Raw genomic sequence first — 21375 nt, forward strand, 5'->3', positions numbered from 1 at the left:
CCCCCAAAAAAAGAAAAAAAAAGGAGCTTTTTTTTTTTTTTTAAAAAAAATCGTGAAATTGTCGTCGTTTAAAGGAAAAAAAAAAAAAAAAAAGAGAAAACACACGAAAAACAACCAAAAAAAAAAAGGGAAAAAAAAAAAAATCACCGGAAATGCTGGATATTTGCCAACTTCTGCCTTCTTTTGGGGTTGTTTTGTTTATTTTTTGCCTTCCCCCCCCCCCCTTTATTTTATTTTATTTTTTTTAAACGTGTTTCCGACACCCCACCCCCCCCCCCCAAATTTCAGGGTTTTTTTTTTTTTTTTGGTTTTTTACGTTAATTTTTTACATTTTTTGGCGTCGATTGGAAACACAGGGAATTGCAGGGATTTTATTTTTTTGTTTGTTTTTCCAAAACCTGCCGCCGGGGGCAGGGAAATTGCACAATTTTGACTTTTTTTGGGGTTTGTTTTTTTTTTTTGGGGGGGGGGGGGGATGTTTTTTTTGAGGGTGAGGATTTTCTTGCTCTCTTTTTAATATTTTCTTTCCTTCCCCCCCCCTTCCCCCCCCCCCCCCCCCCCGTCTCGGAAACCCTCGGAGAAAACATCAACAAAAAGAAGAAATAAGAAAGAAGAAGCCAAAATTCCGGAATTCCGGAGCGTTGGAATCTTTCCCCCCTCCCCCCTTTTATCCCCCCCCCCGGGGGGGGGATTTTTTGACGCTAAAATCTTTTTTTTTTTTACCTATTTCAACCTCTTTTTTTTTTTTTTATTATTCCTATTTTTTTATTTCCCCTTTTTGCCTTAAGGGACCCGGAGCTTCCCCGGGGGACGGGGAGGGGGGGGAAAAATGGGCCAAAAAATCCCTCCTTTGGGTTATTTTGGGTTGGTTTATTTTTTTTTTTTTTTGGGGGGGGGGGGGAGGGTTGGGGGGGGGAGTTTTTTGGGTTGTTTTTTACCGATTTCTACATTTTCCTGTATCGATTCTGTAAAATATTGAGCAAATGAAGATTTTTTTGCACAAGACTCGGCCGCCTTTGTACGTGTCCTCATTTCAAGGGGGGAGCCCGGGGGGGGGGTTACGCCTCAAAATGGCATTTATTTTTCTTAATTTTAGGGTTTTTTGGGGTTTTTGTGGTTTTTTTGTTTGGTTGGGTTTTTTTTTTGCTGCGGAATTTTAAAATCCTGCTTTTAATTAATTAATTGTATAAAAGTTCTCCCCCCCTCCCACCCCCCCCGATAGCCCGGTTCGCCCCGACGCGACACAGGGATCTGCGAAGCCCCCCCCTTTTTTCTGCCCCCGCCCCCCCCCCCCCCCCCCAAAAAAAAATGCCCCCCCCAAAAAAAGGGGAAAAAAATGCTAAAAAATAAAGGGGAAAAATGCCAAAAAAAGGAAAAACAATGCCAAAAAAAGGGGGAGAAAATGCCAAAAAAAGGGGGAGAGAAAATGCCAAAAAAAGGAAAAAATGCCCCAACAAAGGGAAAAAATGCCAAAAAAAAGGCCAAAAAAAGGGGGGGGAATGCCAAAAAAAAAGGAAAAAATGCCCCAAAAAAGGAAAAAAGACAAGAAAGGGGGAAAATGCCCGAAGAAAGGGGGGAAAATACCAAAAAACGGGGGAAAAATGCCCCAAAAAAGGGGAAAAAATGCCAAAAAAAAAGGAAAAAATGCCCAAGAAAAGGGAAAAAATGCAAAAAAAGGGCGGGAATGCGAAAAAAAAAGGAAAAAATGTCCCCAAAAAAGGGAAAAAAAGAAAAAAAAGAGGCAAAAAGGCCAAAAAAAAGGGGGGAATGCCAAAAAAAAAGAAAAAAATGGCCCAAAAAAGGAAAAAAGACAAAGAAAGGGGGAAATGCCTAAAAAAGGGGGGGAAAATGCCAAAAATAGGAAAAAAAATGCCCCAAAAAAGGCAAAAATGGCAAAAAAAAAGCAGGGAAATGCGGGGGGAAAAAAGCCAAAAAGAAAGGGGAAATTTCCAAAAAACGGGGGAAAAAATGCCCAAAATAAGGGGAAAAAAGGCCAAAACAAGGAAAAAAATGCCCCAAAAAAGGCAGAAGTGCCAAAAAGGCAAAAATAAGCAAAAGCGAAGCTTCCCGTGGCCTTTCTTTTCTCATGCCGTGTCCTCGCGGCGGTTGTCCCGGCCGCAGCGGGCGGGAGGGACGCGGCTCCGCGGGAAATTTGGGGCAAAAAAAAGCTTGAAATGGGGCAATTCCGGCTGCAGGGGGTTGCGCATGCGCGCCGCCGCCTCGGACTACAACTCCCAGCATCCCCCGCGGGACACACACCCCTTCTCACGTGAAACGGGCTGACCAATAGGAGCCAAGCGGGCGGGGCCTGGCGGCGGAGGCCTTCGCGGCGGTGCGGGGCAGGAGCGGGGGGCGCGCGCCCCAGCCCAGGTAAAAAAAGGCGGGAAGGGAGGAGGGGGGGGGTGGGCGGCCGCGGGACAGGAAGTGACATCAGAGGGGCGGGGAGGATGCTGGGAAACGGCGCGGGGAAAGGGAAAGGGGGGACCGGAGTTTTGGGGGGCGGGGGGGTGGGGACGGAGGGACACACGGCGGCGGGCGACGTCACGGCGACGTCGCGTTAGTGACGTCAGCGTCAGGGGTCGAGGGGAGGGGGTGGGGTGGGCGAGGGGCTGGGGTTGAGGCCCGCCCGGTGGTGGGGGTAGGCCTCCGGCCTGCTCCTGAGGCGAACCGGGGCCTGGGTGTGAGGGGACCGGGGTGGAGGGGAGGCCCCAGGCCCCGACCTGAGGTGAGGGGAGGCCTCAGGTCCCCTCCTGAGGGGACAATGGCCAGGGGGAGGCCCCCTCCTGAGGTGACAGTGGTCATGGGGGGGCCCCAGGCCCCCTTCTGAGGCAACCGAGGCCAAGGAGAGGCCCGAGGCCCCCTCCTGAGGTGACAGTGATCATGGAGAAGCCCCAGGCCCAGGCCTGAGGTGACCGAGGCCAAGAAGAGGCCCCATTCTGAGGTGACAGTGGCCGAGGGGAGGCCTCAGGTCCCCTCCTGAGGGGACAATGGCCAGGGGAAGGTCCCCTCCTGAGTTGACAGTTACCATGGTGAGACCCCAGGCCCCGGCCTGAGGTGACAGTGGCCATGAGGAAGCCCCAGGCCCCGGCCTGAGTTGACTGGAGCCGAGGGGAGGCCCCAGAGCCCATCCTGAGGTGATCGGGGCCGAGGAGAGGCCCCGTTCTGAGGTGACAGTGGTCATGGGGAGGCCCCAGGCCCTGTCCTGAGGTGACAGTGGCCAAGGGGAGGCCTCAGGCCCCCTCCTGAGGGGACAATGGCCACGGGAAGGCCCCCTCCTGAGGTGACAGTGGTCATGGGGAAGCCCCAGGCCCCGGCCTGAGGTGACCGAGGCCGAGGAGAGGCCCTTTCCAGAGGTGACAGTGGCCGAGGGGAGGCCCCAGGCCCCCTTCTGAGGCAACCGAGGCCAAGGAGAGGCCTCTTCTTGAGGTGACTGGAGCTGAGGGGAGGCCCCAGACCCTGTCCTGAGGTGACCGAGGCTGAGGAGAGGCCCTGTTCTGAGGCGGCAGTGGCCATGGGAAGGCCTCAGGCCCCCTCCTGAGGGGACAATGGCCACGGGAAGGTCCCCTCCTGAGGTGACAGTGGCCATGGGGGTCCCCAGGCCCCCTTCTGAGGTGACAGTGGCCACGGGAAGGTCCCCTCCTGGGGTGACAGTGGCCAAGGGGAGGCCCCAGGCCCCCTTCTGAGGTGACAGTGGCCGGGGGGAGGCCCCAGGCCCCCTCCTGAGGGGACAGTGGCCACGGGAAGGTCCCCTCCTGGGGTGACAGTGGCCAAGGGGAGGCCCCAGGCCCCCTTCTGAGGTGACAGTGGCCGGGGGGAGGCCCCAGGCCCCCTCCTGAGGGGACAGTGGCCACGGGAAGGTCCCCTCCTGAGGTGACAGTGGCCATGGGGGAGCCCCAGGCCCCCTCCTGAGGTGACAGTGGCCCGGGGGAGGCCCTGCTCCGGTCCCCAGCCCAGCAGGGTGCCTCCAGCCCAGTCCCACCTCACCCAGGGGGTCCCTCTGTTCCTGCGCTGGCCCCCAGGCCCGGCGGGGACGGGGGTGTCCCTGCCCCTGCCCTTGTGCTCCTCATGCTGAGGGTCCCTCTGGCCCTTCCTTTCACCCGGGAGGGGGATCGGGAACGCCAGGCACATTGTCCTGCCTGGCACAGACCCCCCCCCCTGCCCCACCCCGGTCCCCTCAGCAGTTGGGCTGGGAGCCCCAGCCTCCCAGTTTATCCCGTGTAAATAACCAGTGAGGGACTGGGACTGGTTTCAACCGCCCCGGGGGCACCGGGAGCTGCTTTTCTTTTTGGAGTCCCTCCTCACACCCACCGCTCGGCTCCAGAGGTGCCGATGAACACCCCCCCCCCCTGCCCTTTGCCCCTCTGCCCCCCATCTCCCTCTCAGGGGGTGCTGCGCCCGGCTCTTTGCGCGGTGCCTGGTTTTGTCCCCAAAAAAGGGGTTTTTTGGTCGCGGCGGGGGTGAGCAGAGGGCTCTGCTGCGGCGTGGGGGGAGCCAGGCAGCCCTCCTTGTGTGTGTGTGGGGGGGCACTGTGTGAGCCTGGGCTCACCTGGGGGTGCTTCCCTGATGGGAAAGGTGAAGTTGGAGGAGGAGAAATGTCGGTGGGTTGGGGCAGGAATAGAGTGGGCCAGTGAGACCGGGGCAGCGATGGTCCCCCTGGACCAGGCGCTGGTGAGGCCCCACCTCGAGGGATGTGTCCAGTTTCGGGCCCCTCATCACAAAAAATAGACCTGGAGGGGCTGGAGCGTGTCCAGAGAAGGGCACCGGAGCTGGTGAGGGGTCTGGAGCACAAGGAGAAGGGTCTGGAGAACTTCTGAGGGAGCTGGGGGTGTTCAGCCTGGAGAAAAGGAGGCTGAGGGGAGACCTTCTCGCTCTCTCCAACTCCCTGAAAGGAGGGTGTAGCCAGGGGGGGTCGGTCTCTTCTCCCAAGGAACAGGCCATGGGACAAGAGGAAACGGCCTCAAGTTGCCCCAGGGGAGGTTTAGGATGGATATTGGGGGAAATTCCTCCACGGAAAGGGTTGTCAAACCCTGGAAGAGGCTGCCCAGGGCAGTGGTGGAGCCCCCATCCCTGGAGGGATTTAGAAGCCGGGCAGACGTGGTGCTGAGGGACACGGGTCAGTGGGGGTCTGGGCAGTGCTGGGTTGATGGTTGGACTCCATGACCTTAAAGCTCTTTTCCAACCCGGACGATTCCACGATCCCACGCCCCAGCCAGGAATCGTGGGCCCAGCAGCGCCGGGGCAGCCCCCCCCGGGAGTCGCTCTGGCTCCTCGGCTGCCAACCTGGTTTAGAAACGGGGGGGTTTTTGTTGTTTTTATCAGTCGGGTTGACGATTGGATTCGATGATCTTAAAGTTCCCTTCCGACCCAGGCAATTCTACCCTTCTTTGGGGGAAAATCACCCCGTTTCTGTCCGTCCACGTGGGTTTTTCTCTCCTTTTGTCGCTGCCTCGGCCGGTGGCTCCCACTCCGGCGTCTCTCTGTGTGTCCCCTTCCCTGTGTGTCCCCCCCACCTCCAAGCGGTGACAGACCACCCGGCTTCGTGTCCCATGTCCTTTATTTAAGCCGGTCGCTTCCCCCTCTCCTCTTCCCCCTGCTGGGGACCGAGGACGGCCACCTCCTCCCGGGTGAGGGACCCCTGGGCGTCCCCAACCCCGCGGCCGCATCCTCTCCGTCCGTCCCCAAACTCACCCCCCTCTCTCTCTCCGCCCTTCCAGGTTATCCCGGAGGATGGAACCGGCCTCGGTGAGGACCAAAGTCCCCTCTTTCCTGTCGGACCTGGGGAAGGCCACCCTGCGGGGCATCCGCAAATGTCCCCGCTGCGGCACCTACAACGGCACCCGCGGCCTCATCTGCAAGAACAAAACCTGCGGCGCCGTTTTCCGTTACGGAACCCGCAAGCAGCCCGGCGCCGACGCCGTCAAAATCATCACCGGTTCCGACTTACAGGTGTATTCGGTGCGGCAGAGGGACCGGGGAGGGGATTATCGGTGTTTCGTGGAGCTGGGGGTCTCGGAGACGGCCATCCAAACGGTGGAGGGGACAATCATCACCCAGCTCAGCTCCGGTCGCTGCTACTTGCCCTCCTGCCTCAAAGCGGCCAACCAAGGGGTGGTGGAAAACCAGTGCCAACACGTCAAGCTGGCCCTCAACTGCCAAACGGAAGCCACCCCTCTGGCCCTCAAAAGCTCGGTGCTCAACGCCATGCCGGCTTCTCCCGAAACCAAACAGACCATTTGGCAACTGGCCACCGAGCCCACGGGGCCGCTGGTCCAACGCGTCACCAAAACCAGCCTAGTGGTGAAGTGCAAAGCCAGCCAGAAGCACAGCCTTGGCTACCTGCACGCCTCCTTCGCCCAGAAGGTGAACGCCAAGACGTTGACGGAGCAGAGGTTCTCCTGCTCCTGCCAAGCCCCCAGGGTGGGCAAGGGTGGTCCGGCCCAGGAGGAGGAGGAGGAGGAGGAACCGCCGGCGCCTTCGGCCTCGCCGCGCTGCATTCACTTCTTCGCCTGCATCTGCGCCTTCGCCAGCGACGAGAGCCTGGCCCAGGAGTTCGCCGAATTCCTCGCCTGCGATTCCGGGGGTAAGGAGATCTCACCCGGCGCGGAGGATTTTTTTTTTGGGGGGGGGGGGGGGGGAAACACACGTGTTGGGGCGGCCCTGGGGAGAAGGACTTGGGGGTGTTGGTGGGTGGGAAGCTCAAGGTGACCCGTCAACGTGCTCTGGCAGCCCGGAAAGCCCCCCTGCACCCTGGGCTGCATCCCAGGCTGCATTGTGGCCAGCAGGGCGAGGGGGGGGATTCTGCCCCTCTGCCTCCAGCTCTGGGGCCACCAACATCAGAAGGACACGGAGCTGTTGGAGCGGGGCCAGAAGAGGCCATGGAGATGCTGGGAGGGCTGGAGCCCCTCTGCTGGGAGGACAGGCTGAGAGAGTTGGGGGGGTTCAGCCTGGAGAAGAGAAGGCTCCGGGGAGACCTTGGAGCCCCTTCCAGTCCCTAAAGGGGGGGCTCCAGGAAAGCTGGGGAGGGACTCTGGATGAGGGAGGGGAGCCCTAGGACGAGAGGAATCTCCCCTCTTACTTTTCCTCCTGAAAGAGGGGAGATGGAGCTGAGATGTGGGGAAGAAGTTCTTTGCTGTGAGGGTGGTGAGAGCCTGGCCCAGGTTGCCCAGAGAAGCTGTGGCTGCCCCATCCCTGGAGGGGTTCAAGGCCAGGTTGGAGGGGGCTTGGAGCCACCTGGCGTGGTGGGAGGTGTCCCTGCCCAGGGCAGGGGGTGGCACCGGGGGGGGCTTTGAGGTCCCTAAAACCCAAACCATTCTATGGTTCCGTGATTCCACCGCTGCGTTCCCTCCCACTGGCTTCCCCCAGGCTCCCCTCACATCTGCTCCCCGTCAGCCCTTCGTTAGCCGGGCTTTAATTTCCTGCCCCCTCCCTCTGCAAGAACAGGGTGATTCCTCCTGGGCTGCGGCTCCCTCCTGGTTCCCTGGGGGGGGAGCAGAGCGGGGTGCTCCCCCCGCGAAGTGGGGTGCTCCCCTGGCAGCTGGGGGGGCGGGGGGGGGACACACAGATCCCTCTGGGTTTTGCTGCGGTGGGTGCTCAGGGTGAGGCGGGTTCCCCTTTGGGGCTGGGAGTCCTTTGGGCACTGGGGGGAACCCAGCTCGGTGTGAACCCCCCCCCCCCTCCTGTGGGGTTCAGTCCCCCTGGGGGGGTTGTATCCCCGTCCCCCCCCCCCCCCCCCATAAGCACACCTGGATAATACCACCCTGTTTTTAGGCACCCAAAGGTGAAAATCCACCCCGAGGAGAGCGACCCGGGTGAGGCGAGTGGCTTCAAGTCACTGCTCCCCTCAGTGGTCCCCCCAAGAAGCGGGGCTGGGGGGGCTTTGGGGTGTGCTGGGTGGTCTGGGGGGGGGCGGGAAGGGGGGTGACGTGCCACCGCGGGGAGGGGGACACGAGACCCCAGAGGCTTTTAACTCCAGAGTCTGTTTTTTCCCAGGTCTGAAAGGGGTCGGGGTGCCGCCGCTGGTGGGCAGCCCCGAATCCGTGGGGCAGGCCGGGGGGGGGGGCGGCTGCCGCCAAGGCCAAGAAGAGGAAAAAGGACCTAAATCCCGGTGAGTGTGTGTGGGGGGAGGGAATTGGGGGGGGACGGGGGGACAGGGAGGGGGGACACGGTTTGACAGCGAAAGCAGGAGAGGCAGCCCCACTGTGACCTCCTGGACCCACAGCCGGTGCTGGGGTCGGGGGGGGGGAGCTTTTGGGGCGGGTCTGGGTGTGGGGCTCGCTCCTGCCCCGAGTCTGGGGGACGGGAGGGAGGGGGTCTTTTAGGGATAACTAATGGTGTGGTGACAGGAGAGAGGGGATTTCTCCGTCCCTGGAGAAGGGGATGGAGGGATGGCGGTGGGGATGGAGAAGGGATGGAGGAATGGCAGTGAGGATGGAGGGATGGAGGGATGGCGGTGGGGATGGAGGGATGGCAGAGGGATGGAGGGATGGCAGTGGGAATGGAGGGATGGCGGAGGGATGGAGGGGTGGGGATGGAGGGATGGCAGAGGGATGGAGGGATGGCAGAGGGATGGAGGGATGGCGGTGGGGATGGAGGGATGGCGGTGGGGATGGAGGGATGGCAGAGGGATGGAGGGATGGCAGAGGGATGGAGGGATGGCAGAGGGATGGAGGGATGGCGGAGGGATGGAGGAAGGGCAGTGGGGATGGAGGGATGGAGGAAGGGCAGTGGGGATGGAGGGATGGCAGAGGGATGGAGGGATGGCGGTGGGGATGGAGGGATGGCAGAGGGATGGAGGGGTGGGGATGGAGGGATGGCAGAGGGATGGAGGAGGGGCGGTGGGGATGGAGGAGGGATGGCGGTGGGGATGGAGGAAGGGCAGTGGGGATGGAGGGATGGCGGAGGGAGGGGGAGGGTGACGGGGGGGGCACCCGGGGACCCCCTGACCCTCTCAGAGCCCACCCCTCAGGGGCGCAGGCGACCGTCCCTCTCCTGGCCCAGGACCCGGCTCTCGGCACCCCCAGGAGGAACAGCCTGAAGAAACCGCCCGTGGCCTCCTCGCTCAAGAGACAAGGTGAGTCCTGGCTCCTTGGGGACAGGAGGTTCGCTCTTTGCCACCGTCACCCCTGCGGAGGGGACAGCCAGGTCCTCTCTGTCCCTCGCGGGCTCTAGGAGGTGGCCAGGGTGGCTCGAGGTGGCCAGGGTGGCTCGGGGTGGCTGTGCCCATGGTGGTTGTTAGGGGAGGACGATGCCGGTGTCCTCCTTGGTGGTTCTTTGGTGCCATGAGCTTCAAGGAGTTGGTTTGTGGTGGGGCCGTGAGCTGGCCCATGGTGTTAATTATCTCCTCAAGTCATTAAGTGCTTTCCTGGAGAAAATAATTAGGTGAATGGGATCGAGCTGAGTTCTGAGCTGGGTTTCCGCTGGTTTTTCTGCCGCCGTTGGTGTTTGCAGCGTCTCTTAAAAGTCTCAGGGACTTCTCGTGGCCGGGATCGCTCTGGTTTCCAAGTGGCAAATCCGTGCCGGAAGCAGGGTCCGGTCTGGGGAGCCGGGGGGTGAAGGGGATGGGAACTGGGGGGCACCCCAGTTGGGGTGGTTTTTGTGGGAAGGAAGGTAGCGACTGGTGTCTCTGAGGGGATGGCGGTGCCTTTAGATGCCCCTTTAGATGCCCCTCGGATGCCCCTTTAGATGCCCTCAGATGCCCTTTAGATGCCCTCAGATGCCTTTTAGATGCCTGGTTTTGGGCCCCTCACTCCAAGAACGACCTTGAGGGGCCGGAGCGTGTCCAGAGAAGGGCAACGGAGCCGGTGAGGGGTCTTGGAGCACAAGGAGCCGGGGTTTTGGGAGCGGGGTTGCTGTGATTTAGGAGTAAACCAGGGCTTTGACTCCTGTTTAGGGCTTGAACTAAACTTTGACTCGCGTTTAGGGCTTTGACTCTTGGTCAGGGGAATACTGGCCCGGAGCTGGCTGCGGAGGCCATTCCTGTGGAGTTGCAAGTCATCAAGAGTAGCCGGCGACCGGGAGCCCTCCTGGTTTGGGATCTGAACTGGAATTTTAGGGCCGGTCGGGCTTGGAGAGGTCCTAGATTGATTGAAGGCTCTGGGTTGCATTGGGAAGATGCAGGTGATTATCCTGCGGGTCTCAGCGGAAACCAAGAGGGTTGAGCTCCTCCTTGGGGCTTTGGAGCTCCTCCTTGGGGCTTTGGAGCTCCTCCTTGGGGCTTGAACTGACTCCGGTTTAGGGCTGTGACTCCAGTTTAGGACAGACTCTCGTTCAGGCCTTGGACTAACTCCTGTTCGGGGCTTTTTGACTCCTGTTTAGGGCTTGAACGAACTTGTTCAGGGTTTTTGACTCTTGTTCAGGGCTTGGACTAACTCCTGTTCGGGGCTTGTGATGCTTGTTCAGGGCTTGAACTGACTCCGGTTTAGGGCTTTTTGACTCCGGTTTAGGGCTTTTTGACTCCTGTTTGGGGCTTTAACTCGTTTAGGGCTTGAACTGACTCTTGTTCTGGGCTTTGACTCCGGTTTAGGGCTGTGACTCCTGTCTAGAGCTTGAACTGACGCTTGTTCAGGGCTTTTGATGCTTCTTCAGGGCTTTTTGACTCCTGTTCAGGGCTTTGACTCCAGTTCAGGGCTTGAACTGACTCTTGTTCAGGGCTTTGATGCTTCTTCAGGGCTTGAAGTGACTCCTGTTCGGGGCTTTGACTCCAGTTTAGGGCTTGGACAGACTCTTGTTCTGGGCTTTGACTCCGGTTTAGGGCTGTGACTCCTGTCTAGGGCTTGAACTGACGCTTGTTCAGGGCTTTTGGTGCTTGTTCAGGGCTTGGATGACTCCTGTTCGGGGCTTTGACTCCAGTTCAGGGCTTGAACTGATGCTTCTTCAGGGCTTGGACTGACTCCAGTTTAGGGCTTTTTAACTCCTGTTCGGGGCTTGAACTGGACTTGAATTGGCCTCCTGTTTAGAGCTTGAACTGCCACTCGTTGAGGGCTTTTGACACGTGTTGAGGGCTTTGACTCCTGTTTGGGGCTTGAACTGACTCCGGTTTAGGGCTGTGACTCCTGTCTAGGGCTTGAACTGACCCTTGTTCTGGGCTTTTGATGCTTCTTCAGGGCTTGGACTGACTCCTGTTTGGGGCTTTTTGACTCCTGTTCAGGGCTTTGACTCCAGTTTAGGGCTTGAACTAACTCTTGTTCAGGGCTTTGATGCTTCTTCAGGGCTTGGACAGACTCTTGTTCTGGGCTTTGACTCCGGTTTAGGGCTGTGACTCCTGTCTAGGGCTTGAACTGATGCTTGTTCAGGGCTTTTGGTGCTTGTTCAGGGCTTGGATGACTCCTGTTCGGGGCTTTGACTCCAGTTCAGGGCTTGAACTGACCCTTGTTCTGGGCTTTTGATGCTTCTTCAGGGCTTGAACTAACTCTTGTTCAGGGCTTTGACTCCTGTTTAGGGCTTGAACTAACTTGTTCAGGGTTTTTGACTCTTGTTCAGGGCTTGAACTGACTCCTGTTTGGGGCTTTTTGACTCCGGTTTAGGGCTTGAACTGATGCTTGTTCAGGGCTTTTGATGCTTGTTCAGGGCTTGGACTGACTCCTGTTCGGGGCTGTGACTCCAGTTTAGGGCTTGGACAGATTCTTTTTCGGGGCTGTGACGCTTGTTCAGGGCTTTTGATGCTTGTTCAGGGCTTGAACTGACTCGGGTTTAGGGCTTTTTGACTCCTGTTTGGGGCTTGAACTCTTGTTCAGGGCTTGAACTAACTCTTATTCAGGGCTTTGACTCTGGTTTAGGGCTGTGACTCCTCTCTAGGGCTTGAACTGACGCTTGTTCAGGGCTTTTGATGCTTCTTCAGGGCTTGGACTGACTCCTGTTCAGGGCTTTGACTCCAGTTTAGGGCTTGGACAGACTCTTGTTCAGGGCTGTGACTCCTGTTCAGGGCTTGGACTGGACTTGAATTGGACTCCTGTTTAGAGCTTGAACTGCCACTCGTTTGACACTTTTTGACGGCTTTTGACACGTGTTGAGGGCTTTGACTCCTGTTTGGGGCTTGGACTAACTCTTGGTCAGGGCTTAGACTCCTCTTTAGGGCTTGAACTGACTCCGGTTTAGGGCTGTGACTCCTGTCTTGGGCTTGGACTGACTCCGGTTTAGGGCTTGGACTGACTCCGGTTTAGGGCTTTTTGACTCCTGTTTGGGGCTTTAACTCGTTCAGGGCTTGAACTGACTCCTGTTCAGGGCTTTGCTTCTTCAGGGCTTGGACTAACTCCTGTTCAGGGCTTTTGATGCTTGTTCAGGGCTTGAACTGACTCGGGTTTAGGGCTTTTTGACTCCTGTTCTGGGCTTTACCTCTTGTTCAGGGCTTGAACTGGACTTGAATTGGACTCCTGTTTAGAGCTTGAACTGCCACTCGTTGAGGGCTTTTGACACGTGTTCAGGGCTTTGACTCCTGTTCGGGGCTTTGATGCTTCTTCAGGGCTTGAAGTGACTCCTGTTCGGGGCTTTGACTCCAGTTTAGGGCTTGGACAGATTCTTTTTCGGGGCTTGGACTCCAGTTTAGGGCTGTGACTCCTGTCTAGGGCTTGAACTGAGGCTTTTCCAGGGCTTGGACTCCTGTTTAGAGCTTGAACTGACACTCATTGAGGGCTTTTGACACGTGTTGAGGGCTTTGACTTCTGTTTAGGGCTTGAAGTGACTCCTGTTGAGGGCTTTAAAGCCTTCGGTTTGGGTTGTTTGAAGTTTCTGGAAGGCTGTCAGGACTGCAGGAGAGCACAGGGACAGGGCCGGCCAGGGGCTGGCTGTTATTAGTCCGGCCTTATTATTCCTTGGTTATTTTTCTTGCCCATCAGGTTTGGCACTTCACTCGGGTGCTGATGTGGGGGCTTAGTCTGGCTTGGGGGCTTAGTCTTGAGTGCGTAGTCTTGGGGGCTTAGTCTTGAGTGCGTAGTCTTGGGGGCTTAGTCTTGAGTGTGTAGTCTGTCTTGGGGGCTTAGTCTGTCTGTCTTGGGGGCTTAGTCTTGAGTGTGTAGTCTTGGGGGCTTAGTCTGTCTTGAGGGCTTAGTCTTGAGTGTGTAGTCTTGGGGGCTTAGTCTGTCTTGGGGGCTTAGTCTGTCTTGGGGGCTTAGTCTGTCTTGGGGGCTTAGTCTGTCTTGGGGGCTTAGTTTTGAGGGCTTAGTCTTGAGTGTGTAGTCTGTCTTGGGGGCTTAGTCTTGAGTGTGTAGTCTGTCTTGGGGGCTTAGTCTGTCTGTCTTGGGGGCTTAGTCTTGAGTGTGTAGTCTGTCTTGGGGGCTTAGTCTTGAGTGTGTAGTCTGTCTTGGGGGCTTAGTCTTGAGTGCGTAGTCTTGGGGGCTTAGTCTTGAGTGTGTAGTCTGTCTTGGGGGCTTAGTCTGTCTGTCTTGGGGGCTTAGTCTTGAGTGTGTAGTCTTGGGGGCTTAGTCTTGAGTGTGTAGTCTTGGGGGCTTAGTCTGTCTTGAGGGCTTAGTCTTGAGTGTGTAGTCTTGGGGGCTTAGTCTGTCTTGGGGGCTTAGTCTGTCTTGGGGGCTTAGTCTGTCTTGGGGGCTTAGTCTGTCTTGGGGGCTTAGTTTTGAGGGCTTAGTCTTGAGTGTGTAGTCTGTCTTGGGGGCTTAGTCTTGAGTGTGTAGTCTGTCTTGGGGGCTTAGTCTTGAGTGTGTAGTCTGTCTTGGGGGCTTAGTCTGTCTGTCTTGGGGGCTTAGTCTTGAGTGTGTAGTCTGTCTTGGGGGCTTAGTCTTGAGTGTGTAGTCTGTCTTGGGGGCTTAGTCTTGAGTGTGTAGTCTTGGGGGCTTAGTCTTGAGTGTGTAGTCTGTCTTGGGGGCTTAGTCTTGAGTGTGTAGTCTGTCTTGGGGGCTTAGTCTGTCTGTCTTGGGGGCTTAGTCTTGAGTGTGTAGTCTGTCTTGGGGGCTTAGTCTTGAGTGTGTAGTCTGTCTTGGGGGCTTAGTCTTGAGTGTGTAGTCTTGGGGGCTTAGTCTTGAGTGTGTAGTCTGTCTTGGGGGCTTAGTCTTGAGTGTGTAGTCTTGGGGGCTTAGTCTTGAGTGTGTAGTCTTGGGGGCTTAGTCTGTCTTGGGGGCTTAGTCTTGAGTGTGTAGTCTGTCTTGGGGGCTTAGTCTCGAGTGCGTAGTCTTGGGGGCTTAGTCTGTCTTGGGGGCTTAGTCTTGAGTGTGTAGTCTGTCTTGGGAGTTTAGTCAGTCTGTCTTGGGGGCTTAGTCTTGAGTGCGTAGTCTTGGGGGCTTAGTCTGTCTTGGGGTCTTAGTCTTGAGTGTAGTCTGTCTTGGGGGCTTAGTCTGTCTTGGGGGCTTAGTCTTGAGTGTAGTCAGTCTTGGGGGCTTAGTCTGTCTGTCTTGGGGGCTTAGTCTTGAGTGCGTAGTCTGTCTTGGGGGCTTAGTCTTGAGTGCGTAGTCTGTCTTGGGGTCTTAGTCTTGAGTGTGTAGTCTGTCTTGGGGGCTTAGTCTGTCTTGGGGGCTTAGTCTTATTCTTCTGGTTTTTCCTGCCGTTTCTCTCGCAGGCTGTAACCAGCTGCTGGACGAGTCGCAGGTGACCCTCTCCTTCCAGGACTGGCTGGCCAGCGTCACCGAGCGCATCCATCAGACCATGCACTACCAGTTTGAGGGTGAGGCTTCGGGGACCCCGGCCGGGGTGGGGGTGAGCCCCTGGGCACGACCCCGCTCCCCTCCCTGCCCAACCTCTGCCGTTCAGCTCTGGGACCGTTGGAGTGACCAGAGGAGATGCTGGGGGGGCTGGAGCCCCTCTGCTGGGAGGACAGGCTGAGAGAGTTGGGGGGGTTCAGCCTGGAGAAGAGAAGGCTCCGGGGAGACCTCGGAGCCCCTTCCAGTCCCTAAAGGGGGGGGCTCCAGGAAAGCTGGGGAGGGACTCTGGATGAGGGAGGGGAGCCCTAGGAGGAGGGGGAAGGGTTTGCCACTGAAAGAGGGGAGATGGAGCTGAGATGTGGGGAAGAAGTTCTTTGCTGTGAGGGTGGTGAGAGCCTGGCCCAGGTTGCCCAGAGAAGCTGTGGCTGCCCCATCCCTGGAGGGGTTCAAGGGCAGGTTGGAGGGGGCTTGGAGCAACCTGGTCTCACTGAAGATGTCCCAGCCACTAGAAGGGATGGAACTGGAGGAGCTTTAAGGTCCCTTCCAACCCAAAACGTTCTGGGATTCTATGGTGATTCCACCACTTCCCTGGGTTGGAGGGGACCTTGAAGTTCATCAAGACCAACCATCAACCCACCACTGCCCAACCCACCACTGACCCATGTCCCTCAGCACCGGCTTTTAGATCCCTCCAGGGATGGTGTTTGGGGAGGGGAGCCCTAGGACGAGGAGGTTTTGGTTTTCAACCAAAAAATGGGAAACTGAACTGAGATGTGGGGAAGAAGTTCTTTGCTGTGAGGGTGGTGAGAGCCTGGCCCAGGTTGCCCAGAGAAGCTGTGGCTGCCCCATCCCTGGAGGGGTTCAAGGCCGGGTTGGAGGGGGCTTGGAGCAACCTGGTCTGGTGGGAGGTGTCCCTGCCCAGGGCAGGGGGGGGGTTGGAATGAGATGATCTTCACGATCCCTTCCACCCCAGCTACGAGCCAACCCTGGGCTGGTTGGGGGTCCCTCATCTCTCCATCCTTGCTCTTGGTTTCTCCCCCCCCTTCCTCTATGGGATTATTTTCCAACCTAAACGAGTCTGTGGTGCTTAATGACACCTTGGCACCCCCCACCCCCCAGCATCACACGGAGGGACCCGAAGCCACCACAGTCACACCGGAAAAGGTCCAGTCCGGGGTCACAGAGACACTTTGGGTGGGGAGGGGGGGGAACTGGGGGGCTACGGGAGAGGCAGCTCTCGGGAAAGGGATGGAATAGCTCCAAGAGGAGCACGGGGGCCCAGTCCCTGCCCCTCCCCGCACTCTCTGGGCTGGAAGGGAATCCAACCAACAGCCCCCCCGGGAGAGAGGGAAGCACCGGACTCCGAGTTGGAGGGAATCATTTACTCTGAAGGGGATAAAAACGTGGTTTTCCAGCCCCCTGCTGGAGCCCGGAGAGGGAGACAGGCAGAACTGGAGGAGGACAGGGATGGGGTTAAACTAGACAGCCCCCGCACCCCCTTTTCCCCCCCCCCAATCTTCTCTTTCCCCCTTTCCCCCCCCCCCCCCAGGTAAGCCCGAGCCGCTGGTGTTCCACATCCCCCAGGCTTTCTTCGAGGCGCTGCAGCAGCGCATCTCCAGCGGCAGCACCAAGAAGAGGTTGCCCAACTCCACCACCGGTGAGACCCCCCCCCCGGCCCCCCCCTCCACAAAACCCTTGGCACACGGGATAAAGGGAGGGAGGAAAACCAGGGGGGGCGCACCAAAAAATAGAAGATCCCTCACTTGGAGCGGCTTTTTCCCCCCTCGCTGTAGCTCCTACCTCATCCCCTCTCGGCATTGAGCAGAGAACAAGAGCAGCCCCCCCCCGAGGGGAGGAAGCTTTAAAGCCCCCCCCCCGGGGCGAGGAAGCTTTAAAGCTAAGACTTTATTCCCCATCAGCTCCCCCCCCAGCTCTAATTTAATCACTGCCCCAGAGCCCAGGGGACAGTCGCAGCCCTACTGCTGAACAGTAGCCAGAGCCCTTTGGGGGGGAAAAATTTCAGTGTTAAGTCTCACGTGGGGGCTACCCCCCAGTCCGGGCCAGTAGCCACACACTGGAGGGAGAGCCGAGGCTGCTAAGAAAAAACTTCAGAGCCTTAGAAAATATTTCAGAGCCTTAGAAAAAAAATTCAGAGCCTTTTGGGGGGAGAAAAAATTTCAGCATTAAGTCTCATGGGGGGGCTACCTCCCAGCCCAGCCCGGTAGCCACACACTGCAGAGAGAGCCTTTGGTGAAAAAATTTCAGAGCCTGTGGAGAGGAAAACATTTCAGCATTAAGTCTCATGTGAGGGCTACCTCCCAGTCCAGCCCAGTAGCCACACACTGGAGGGAGAGCCGAGGCTGCTAAGAAAAAATTTCAGAGCCTTAGACAATATTTCAGAGCCTTAGAAAAAAATTTCAGAGCCTTTTGGGGGGAGAAAAAATTTCAGCATTAAGTCTCATATGGGGGCTACCTCCCAGCCCAAACCTGTAGCCACGCACTGGAGGGAGAGCTGAGGCCACTTAGAAAAAATTTCAGAGCCTTTGATGAAAAAATTTCAGAGCCTTTGATGAAAAAATTTCAGAGCCTTTGATGAAAAAATTTCAGAGCCTTTGATGAAAAAATTTCAGCATTAAGTCTCATGTGAGGGCTACCTCCCAGTCCAGCCCAGTAGCCACACACTGGAGGGAGAGCCGAGGCTGCTAAGAAAAAATTTCAGAGCCTTTTAGGAGGAAAAAATTTCAGAGCCTTTTAGGGGGAGAAAAAATTTCAGCATTAAGTCTCATGTGGGGGCTACCTCCCAGCCCAAACCTGTAGCCACGCACTGGAGGAGAGCTGAGGCCACTTAGAAAAAATTTCAGAGCCTTTGAAGAGGAAAACATTTCAGCATTAAGTCTCATATGGGGGCTACCTTCCAGCCCAGCCCAGTAGCCACACACTGGAGGGACAGCCAGGGCCACTTAGAAAAAATTTCAGAGCCTTAGAAAATATTTCAGAGCCTTTGAGGAGGAAAAAAATAATTTCAGCGTTAAGCCTCGTGGGGGGGCTACCTCTGAGCCCGGGCCAGTAGCCACATACTGGAGGAAAAAATTTCAGAGCCTTTGGAGGAAAAAAATTTCAGAGCCTTTGGAGGAAAAAATTTCAGCGTTAAGTCTCATGTGGGGGCTACCTCCCAGCCCAGCCCAGTAGCCACACACTGGAGGGAGAGCCGAGGCCACTAAGAAAAAATTTCAGAGCCTTAGAAAATATTTCAGAGCCTTTGAGGAGGAAAAAAATAATTTCAGCGTTAAGCCTCGTGGGGGGGCTACCTCTGAGCCCGGGCCAGTAGCCACACACTGGAGGAAAAAAATTTCAGAGCCTTTGGAGGAAAAAAATTTCAGAGCCTTTGGAGGAAAAAAATTTCAGAGCCTTTGGAGGAAAAAAATTTCAGAGCCTTTGGAGGAAAAAAATTTCAGCGTTAAGTCTCATGTGGGGGCTACCTCCCAGCCCAGCCCAGTAGCCACGCACTGGAGGGAGAGCCGAGGCCACTAAGAAAAAATTTCAGAGCCTTTGGAAGAAAAAATTTCAGAGCCTTTGGAAGAAAAAATTTCAGAGCCTTTGGAAGAAAAAATTTCAGAGCCTTTGGAAGAAAAAATTTCAGAGCCTTTGGAAGAAAAAATTTCAGAGCCTTTGGAAGAAAAAATTTCAGAGCCTTTGGAAGAAAAAATTTCAGAGCCTTTGGAAGAAAAAATTTCAGAGCCTTTGGAAGAAAAAATTTCAGAGCCTTTGGAAGAAAAAATTTCAGAGCCTTTGGAAGAAAAAATTTCAGAGCCTTTGGAAGAAAAAATTTCAGAGCCTTTGGAAGAAAAAATTTCAGAGCCTTTGGAAGAAAAAATTTCAGAGCCTTTGGAAGAAAAAATTTCAGAGCCTTTGGAAGAAAAAATTTCAGAGCCTTTGGAAGAAAAAATTTCAGAGCCTTTGGAAGAAAAAATTTCAGAGCCTTTGGAAGAAAAAATTTCAGAGCCTTTGGAAGAAAAAATTTCAGAGCCTTTGGAAGAAAAAATTTCAGAGCCTTTGGAAGAAAAAATTTCAGAGCCTTTGGAAGAAAAAATTTCAGAGCCTTTGGAGAGGAAAACATTTCAGAGTTAAGTCTCATGTGGGGGCTACCTTCCAGCCCAGCCCAGTAGCCACGCACTGGAGGGAGAGCCGAGGCCACTTAGAAAAAATTTCAGAGCCTTTGAGGAGGGAAAAATTTCAGAGCCTTAGAAGAAGCAATTTCACAGCCTCTTAGGAGGGAAAAAATTTCAGTGTTAAGCCTCGTGGGGGGGCTACCTCCCAGTCCAGCCCGGTAGCCGCACGCTGGAAGGAGAGCCGAGTCCACTAGGGAGAAAATAGGAAGGGGAAAAAAAAAAAGGGTAGAAAAAGGGTGACTTTGGGTGTTTTTTCCTTTTTTTCCCAGCTTTTGTCCGCAAGGACGCCCTGCCCCTGGGCACCTTCTCCAAGTACACCTGGCACATCACCAACGTCCTGCAGGTCAAGCAGATCTTCGACACCCCCGAGGTAAGGGAAGAAGGGAAGGGGATGGAGGAGGAGGAGGAGGAGGAAGAGGGGGGGGAAAAAAAGGCAACCCCCCCCCCCATAACTGTTCTCCTCCCTCCTTTTCCAGCTGCCCCTGGAGATCACCCGGAGCTTCATCCAGAACCGGGACGGGAGCTACGAGCTGTTCCGCAGCCCCAAGGTGGAGGTGGAGACCATCGCCGAGACCTACGGCCACCTGGAGAAGCAGCCGGCAGCCATCCGGCCCCTGGAGCTCAAAACCTTCCTCAAAGTGGGTAAGTACAAAGCCTGGGGGGGGGGCAAAACCAATTCCCCCCCCCTCCTTCCCTCCCTCCTCCAACCTCACCCCCCCCCTCCCCTGGGTACAACCCCCAGGGGCCAGGAGAAACCCCCTCCCCTCCCAGAAGGTTCTGCCCCCACTCCCTGGAGCAAGACCCCTGCAGGGGGGGGGCCAGGATTCCCCCCCCCCCTCCTCAAAGTGCTGCATAATTCCTCCCTGCCCGGCACTTGCAGGGGGGGGCATCCCAGCAAAGACAGCCCCCCCCCAGCATTAAGGAGGTCCCTACTCCCAGTCACCCCCCCTTCTTCCCACCCACACACAGGGGCCCCCCTCATAAGGGGCCCCCCCTCACACCCCCACCTCAAGGGGGGGCCTGAAGCCTCAAAGGGCCCCCCCACTCACACCCCCACCCTAAGGGGGGGCCCAAAGCCTCAAAGGGCCCCCCCCTCACACCCCCACCTCAAGGGGGGGGCCCCAAAGCCTCAAGGGGCCCCTCCCTCCACACCCCCACCCCAGGGGGGGTTCCCCCCCCCCAGGGGGCGGCTCCCCCCCCCAGGGGGCCACCCCCCACCCCCCCCACATGCCACAGCTCGATGTTGGTGCCCACCCCCCACCCAAAAAAAAAAATCTCAAACCCTTGAGATAGGTTTTCCCAGAACAGACAGCCCCCACCCACAAGGAAAAAAACAGGGGGGGGAACCCCCAAACACACTCACCAGGACTCTTCATCACTCCCAGCACAAGGGGGGGCAGGAGCCCCTCAGCCACCACCCCCCCACCACAAAAAAAAGGGGGGGCTCCAACCACCCACACCAAAAATACAACACAAGAACCACACTCACCCCTACACCTTCATCCTCCTCTTCCTCCACCACCTGAAACACAAAACAGTCACACTCAGAAACACTCCACTAACCCCACTTTGGGGGGGCTGGAAGGCATCCGGGGGGGGACACACACTCTCCAGCCCCTAAACAAAACAGCCCCCCCCCCCAAAAAAAGGATCACTCACCAATGCATCTTCATCCTCCTCCAGCCACCTGAAAACAAAACACCAGTTAAACACACAGCTACTCCACTAATCCCAGTTTGGGGGGAGGGAAGAGACCCACACCTGGGGGGGCTGGAAAGCATCAGGGGGGGACATGCTCTCCAGCCCCCCCAAAAGAAAACAGACCCCCCCCAAAAAAAAAAACCACTCACCAGAGAGTCTTCATCCTCCTGAAACCACCTACAAACCAAACACCAGTTAAAGACACAAATATTCCACTAATCCCAAACTGGGGGGAAGAGACATCTCTAAACCCCCCCAAAAAAAGACCAGGGCACCCCCCCACCTGGGGGGGCTGGAAGGGATACAGAGGGGGCCACATGCTCTTCAACCCCCCCCCAAAAGAAAAAAAGAAAAAAAATAACACTCACCAGAAAGTCTTCATCCTCCTCAAACCACCTGAAAACAAAACACCAGTTAAAGACACAAATATTCCACTAATCCCAGTTTGGGGAGCAGAGGGAGGGCATGGAGCCACACCTGGGGGGGCTGCAAGGCATCAGGGGGAGCCCACACGCTCTCCAGCCCCCCCCAAAAGAAAACAGCCCCCCCCTCCCAAAAAAAAAGTCACTCACCAATAAATCTTCATCCTCCTCAAACCACCTAAAAACAAAACACCAGTTAAACACAGAAGTATTCCACTAATCCCAGTTTGGGGGAAGAGACACCTCTAATCCCCCCCCCAAAAAAAATAATCAGGGCATCCCCAGTCAGGCCCCCCCCCAAAAAAAAAAGCCCACACACCAAAAAAGGTCAAAACCCACACTCACCGGTAAATCTTCATCCTCCTCTTCCTCCACCACCTGAAACACAAACCAGTTACACTCAGAAACACTCCACTAACCCCAGTTTGGGGCAGCGGGGGGGGACAGACCCACACTTGGGGGGGCTGGAAGGCATCGGGGGGGACACATGCTCTCCAGCCC

General features: G+C 56.5%; 1 protein-coding gene across 1 annotated transcript in view; it reads left to right on the forward strand.

Annotated features, from left to right (window-relative positions):
- Positions 1-5724: 5724 nt before the first annotated feature.
- C26H2orf42 (chromosome 26 C2orf42 homolog) overlaps positions 5725-21375 on the forward strand; it is a 16792-nt gene continuing 1141 nt past the window's right edge. The window contains 8 exon segments of the mRNA XM_074164084.1: positions 5725-6580; positions 7990-8048; positions 8050-8104; positions 8966-9070; positions 14501-14605; positions 16132-16239; positions 19021-19121; positions 19228-19393. Of these exon segments, the coding sequence (XP_074020185.1) occupies positions 5728-6580; positions 7990-8048; positions 8050-8104; positions 8966-9070; positions 14501-14605; positions 16132-16239; positions 19021-19121; positions 19228-19393 (1552 nt within the window). The 5' untranslated portion in view covers positions 5725-5727.

Source organism: Numenius arquata, chromosome 26, assembly GCF_964106895.1.
Source record: "Numenius arquata chromosome 26, bNumArq3.hap1.1, whole genome shotgun sequence".
Lineage (NCBI taxonomy): Eukaryota > Metazoa > Chordata > Aves > Charadriiformes > Scolopacidae > Numenius > Numenius arquata.